Source organism: Eulemur rufifrons, chromosome 19, assembly GCF_041146395.1.
Source record: "Eulemur rufifrons isolate Redbay chromosome 19, OSU_ERuf_1, whole genome shotgun sequence".
NCBI classification, from domain to species: Eukaryota; Metazoa; Chordata; class Mammalia; order Primates; family Lemuridae; genus Eulemur; species Eulemur rufifrons.
The window spans coordinates 83,243,876-83,249,875 of NC_091001.1; the positions used below are offsets into that span (position 1 = coordinate 83,243,876).

Sequence of the window (6,000 nt, forward strand, 5' to 3'; positions counted from 1 at the left end):
GTAAGTTACACATGCTTCACGAGGCCTGGGGCTCAAAACTGGCATAAGTTAAATACAATTCACATGACAGTTAATGTGTTAAAATGCAAAGTCCTTAGGGTATTCAAGAAGCAAACCAAGACCTCAAGTTTCTTTAAGCTAGAAATGACCTAGGCTAGGCCTTGGTTTCCTGGGACTCAGAACTGGACCAGTCACCAGATAGCATTTTGAGGGGAGGGTATTAGATAGATAGCCCCAAAGATTTTAACACTATGAATTCTCATAAGCCACACAAATAACCCTCAGAGTGGTCTGGAAGAAAACAGAGCATCTTTATAAAATCTATGGTCCATGAAATTTATGTCTGCTTTCCAGTGTCTTCACTAGAAAAGCTCATCTACTGTAATCGCAATGCTTCCGCTGTCCTATGTCACCCATCATCTGTGACAAAACTTAATGTAAAAGTTTTATCTTACTTGAGCCAAAGATACAAAGCTATTTTATATTATTAAACTAAAACTATATTCTTATTAGTTAGCCTGGTCCAGAATTTTACAAATTCCCTTCAATATTATATTCCCAGCCTGGCACAATGGCTCATGCCTATAATATTCAACACTTTGGGAGGCCAAGGCAGGAAGAATGCTTGAGGTCAAGAGTTCAAGACCAGCCTGGGCAACATAGTGAGACCCCATCTCTACAAAAAAATTTAAAAATTAGCCTGCCATGGTGGCATGTGCCTGTGGTCCCAGCTACTTGGGAGACTGAGGTGGGAGGATTGCTTGAGCCCACAAGTTAAAGTTTACAGTGAGCTATGATCACACCGCTGCACTTCAACCTGGGTGAGAAAGCAGAAACTATCTCTTAAAAAAAAACAAAAAAAATTATACTCCCCAGTTTACTCATTCTAAAGCTAGAAGATGAAAATATTATCTGGCCAGGCATGGTGGCTCAAACCTGTAATTCTAGCATTCTCAGAGGCCAAGGCAGGAGGATCACTTAAGGTCAGGAGTTAGAAACCAGCCTGAGCAAGAGTGAGACCCCCATCTCTACTAAAAATAGAAAAAAGTTAGCCAGGCAACTAAAAACAAAAAAAAAATTAGCCAGTGTGGTAGCTCATGCCTGTAGTCCCAGCTACTCGGAAAGTTGAGGCAGGAGGATTGCTTGAGCCCTGGAGTTTGAGATTACTGAGAGCTAGGCTGACGCCACAGCACTCTAGCCTGGGCAACAGAGTGAGATTCTGTCTCAAAAAAAAAGAAAAAAAAAAAAGAAGATGAAAATGTTAATTTTTTTTTAAGGTAGAAATACACATTATGACTCTAAATATAAAAAGAGAGTGAATTAAAGAAGTAACCTGCTCTTTGAGAGGCTCTAAGCAATTTGAAGAAATCTGCACTTTTAATATTCAATAACAATATTTAATACCAGAGAAAAAATAATTTAAAAGGCAAAATATTCAGAGTCCTACATAATTCTCTAATCTGAAATCTCTACTTTCAGAGAGTCTGGGACTGAAAGTAAAATCACCTCTTATCCCCTTTACCCAATTACCCTTCAACAGAAGACAAATATTTTATAACATTAGAACCAAGAACGCTCAGTTCTAAGAACGCTCAGTGTATACCTTGTTGAGTTCTTCTATCCTTCTGATTAGGTATGGGTTGCTGGAGGAATTCTCGAAGTAGACATAATCTGTAATTAAAGGAAGTACAGAACTTAATCTTTTGAACTTTCTGTTCAACAGAAAGTTCACATTTGTCAGTCCATGACTTTTTATGTTAGGCAATTCACCACGTTCAAAATTAACTTCATAATTCACTCACTGGTAAATGCAAACTGAATAATTCCACTGTAATATATTGTCTCATGTGCCTACTATTCACAGACTTTTATTTTCTTGGCATTTTCATTTCAATTAATGTCTTATCAAGTTCTCCTAGACTTTTGTCCTGATATGTCATTTCTTTAAAAACAAACAAAAAGACGCTTCTCATCATCACACTAGTCAGGGCTCATAAACATGTGTCCTCTGTACTTTAACTACTGCCACATCTTTTCCCTCCAATCCAATTTGCTCTGGAGTCTGCTTCTCACATAAAACTATTGACCTAAGACAAATTCAGAGCACAGAGAAAGGCTTACCAGCCCAACCTACATTTCAATCAGTACTTAAAAAAAAAAAAAAAAAAATCAGGTGAGCAGAGCAAGTAAGAGAAAACGTGCAGACAAACTTTTCCATCGTCTATCTGGGAAGATGAGGGGTAAAAAAGGAGGGGTCACTTTCTGAGAGGCAAAGTACTCTGGGAGTGATAGTAAAATCTTTTTTACCCTTTTACATCCAGATCCATTTGGGGTCTTGTTATAAAGCAACTGCTGCAGGCTTTCAACAAAAAGGCTAAAAATTTTCAAGTGTGGGTTTTCCTCTTCTCAAACAGGCTCACTGGAAACTTCCCACTGTGTGTTTATTTGAGAGGCTGGGCTGCATTGTTATTGTCTATCTTAGTGGCTCTTTCCCGGCTCTCTCCCGCAAAGTGGCCTCATTTAGCCAGGCCATTCCTGCCACCATCCATCAGAAGCTCGGCTAATGAGCAGAGAAGGAAGAGCCAGTCTCACACACAAACACGCCACTTATCTGAATTATTATTTTACCAGGAAAGAGGGAGGAGGGCGTCGTGAGTAGGGAGAAAGTTTGTTTGACCTTATTTCTCTCTTCTGCAGAAGGCTGGGAAGGAGGCAGACAGCGGAGCAAACGTCCAGGCAGAGCTCAACTCCCCACCTCTGGCTGCGGGTCCCTGGCCCCACTAAGCCCCGTTCTCGGGGGGCCAGACAAGAAACGGAAGGGTGCGAGAAAGGGAGGTGCAGGGCCCTGGCCCTGAAAACAGGCCTGTCCGTCTGGCCCTGGCAGGGCCCCCATCGCCCCGCCCCCACCCCACACACTCACTGAGGGGAGGCACAGAGAAGGGGGGATGTCCCCCCAACCTCTCCAGCACCCACTGCCTAGAAGTCACCCGAGGAAAAGGCCACCCAGTTTAGGGGCTCGACGGGCCCTACCCCCATGGGGGTTTCGTGGAGGGGGCATCTGATAATTCATACGCCCAAGTAGAGGCCTGGCCCTAAAAACTGGGCGGGGGTGTGACGGTGTCTGTGGGCCCCGACCCCTCGCGGGCCACCGCGGGGGAGGGGAAGGGGTGGGGGTGGGGAGCCCTGGCCCCTCTGCGGGTCCCGGCGCCCCCGCCCCCTGCGCCCTCAGCCCGGGCGCCCGGGGCTCCCGGCAGTTGGTGTGCGCTCGCCCCGACCCCCCCACACCCGGAGCCCGCTCCCACACGGGCCGGGTCGGGCCAAGCCTGCCTACCTCCGACCCGGTACATGTTGGCCGCCATGTCCGCCCGCCCGCCCGCGGAGCCCGAGCTGAGCCCCGCCCGCCGCCGCCTCCTCAGCATGAGCCTCGACCGCCGCTGCCGCCGCCGCCGCCGCCTCGCCACGGCGGGGAGGAGAGGGAAAGGAGGGGACGAGGGGAGGGGGAAGTGAAGGGGAGGGGACGCCGAGGGGTGGGGGCTGGTGCCTGCCCCCAGCTGGGCTAGCGAAGTGGGCCGGGCCGGGGGAGGCCCGGGGACGGAGCGCTGCGGGGCCAGTGGGAATTGAGGGGGAGGGGAAGGGGGGCAGGTTGGGGGGCCTTGCTGGAAGTGGAGGATCTTGCGACCAGCGTCCTGGCCGGATTAGAGGCCTGCACTCGCAAATGCGGACCAGGGGCTATTAGAGAAGTGGGGTAGGGGCTGGGGTTCAGCCCCTCCGGAGGTCTCCCAGGGCACCCCATCATCTGCCCACCCCGAGGCAGGTCCTCCTTCCCTGCTTCTGTCCCTAGGGAGCCCTAGTGTTTGTGACCTCAAGTACGCCAGCTCCAGTCTCAGTGCAAACTCTGGGATGCAAATAAGTGCAGGCATCAGGGCACCTTCCTTGTGAGGTTAATGTGGCTGACCTGGAGCCTGCAGGCTCTAGGGCCAGGAAGACCCTAGGTGCTTCCCGCTTCCCCAGTCAGGGACCCAGCTGAGGACAGAGTTAGAAAAACCGGCTCCTTTCCAAGTCCACCCCAACTGCATCATCCTTTACCCCAAAACTGGGCTAAGCTGAACCAATTCCCCTGCACCCGGATAGAGGCCCTGTCTCTAGACAGGCCTTATATACTGTGTGCTTTCATGAGCCCTTTAGGTGTGCGGGGCTTCCATTGTCCATGGAGGAACATGGCCTTACAGTTCACAACAGACACCATGACCAGCCCAGAGGTGGAAATAGTGTCAATCAACTTGCTGTTGAGGGGCAATTAACTGGTTTTGTGCCTAAAGCTTTAAAATGGTTATTTTCTACAGAAAATAGAAAAAATTAGCCGGGCATGGTGGTGTGCCTGTAGTCCCAGCTACTCCTGAGGCAGGAGGATCACTTGAGCCCAGGAGTTTGAGGTTGCTGTGAGCTAAGCTGACACCACTGCACTCTAGCCTGGGCAACAGAGTGAGACTCTGTATTAAAAAAAAAAAAAAAAAAAAAAAAACTTTCAAAGAAGCCAATCCATTCCAAACTACTCTCAGATGTCATTGCATAATAAACATGAAGATGATTCCTTACTGTTGTAGGTTGTTTGGAGTAGCTGGTGATAATACAGCTACGAGCTGCTGACCCTGGGCTTGAAGTCTATGCTGGGGTAGGAGGTATCCCCAGGAAAAAAGGTTGTGATTTGGTTGTCTGGTAATGGCATTTGTATTGGAATGAAAAAAATAATTTTCTGGGTAGCTGAGGCAAAGTAAAAATAAATAAATAAATAAAGCACCTTTGCCCGAATTAATGTGATTGACTCTGTGACCTGTTTCCTCTTCTATAAAATGGCGACAGTAATTCCACTTCACAGGTGTGGTAAGGATCAGTTGTGATGATATCTGAAAATGCTTTGTAAACCAGAGAGCACAGAGCACTATGCAAATAACAGGTGTCTGTTGCTATCTTTTTAACCCCAGAAAGCCTCAGATTCCCCAGGGTTTTATGCTATGTGTCAAATTATGAGCCATGTGTCAAATTCTTCTGACCCAGAGAAGAAAGCAAAAGTGTTCTGTTATGCACATTACATAGCTGTCTTTTATCATAATCCTTTTACTGGGAGATCCCATCCCACCAAAAACATTTTAACAAAGCTGACATTACTCTCTCCATTTCTGAGCTGACACATAAATAGGTTGAATAATTCACCTGGAATCACACAGTAAACTGGCAGTAGTATTAGGATTATAATTCAGCCTTTTCCTTTGGCTTAAAATGCTCTGAACCATGAAACCTTTCTTCAAGTGAAAAGGCCAGCAGGAAACCATAAACTGCAAGGAAACAGATCACAAGCTTTGGGGTGTTTTCCCATTATGTTTTCATAAATGAGTAATTTCTCCTCCTTCAAAATATTTCTGTATTTTTATTAGTTCCTTTTCTGCCTGTCTCATTTTCCTAGCTTTGTGCTCCTTGCCAGGTGTTTATGATAACTGTACTAACCACAATAAATGGGTGAAAGTTGCCAAGAAAACTCTCCCTACATCCACACCCACCTCCTCCCCTTAGAAACACCCTTATACAGAATCCCCCATGAAAGATCTCAGAGATTTGGGGCAGGGAGATAATGATGGTGGCAGAACCTGTATCCATTTTCCTCCTCTAGAATCTGTGTATTTAGCCTCTTTTATCTCCAGCTCCTAGGCCAATGTCCTCTATGTAGTAGGTGCTCAGTATCTGAAAGAATAAATGCCAATGAATGATGGACTCAGTGTTGTTAGAAAATCCTGTAAAGAGCTGAATGCAAGCACTTTGTCTATGAAACTTTTATACATCCTAATACCAGAGAGGTTTGCATATAAGGGAGTTCAGCAAGTGTTTGTAGATTGAAAGAAACCTTCCAATCAAAAAAGGATGTAAAAGGCTGTACCTTCAAGAAAGCAAAGACACCTCTCCCTTCATAGCCTGGTTGAGATCACAAATTTGCCATCAACCAGCCTA

At 46.5% G+C, this 6,000-nt stretch overlaps 1 protein-coding gene across 5 annotated transcripts in view; it reads right to left on the minus strand.

The window, feature by feature from the left end:
• MTA3 (metastasis associated 1 family member 3) overlaps positions 1–4,010 on the minus strand; it is a 161,597-nt gene extending 157,587 nt beyond the window's left edge. For 3 of the 5 annotated variants that reach the window (XM_069493928.1, XM_069493927.1, XM_069493925.1), the window contains exons 1-2: positions 3,332–3,461; positions 1,604–1,671 (exon numbers count right to left, since the gene is read on the minus strand). In XM_069493928.1, the coding sequence (XP_069350029.1) occupies positions 1,604–1,671; positions 3,332–3,419 (156 nt within the window). In that variant the 5' untranslated portion in view covers positions 3,420–3,461. Of the gene's footprint in view, positions 1–1,603; positions 1,672–3,331; positions 3,462–3,829 lie in introns of those variants that run through there. The other 2 variants (XM_069493926.1, XM_069493929.1) reach the window with 2 other exon arrangements.
• Positions 4,011–6,000: the final 1,990 nt, after the last annotated feature.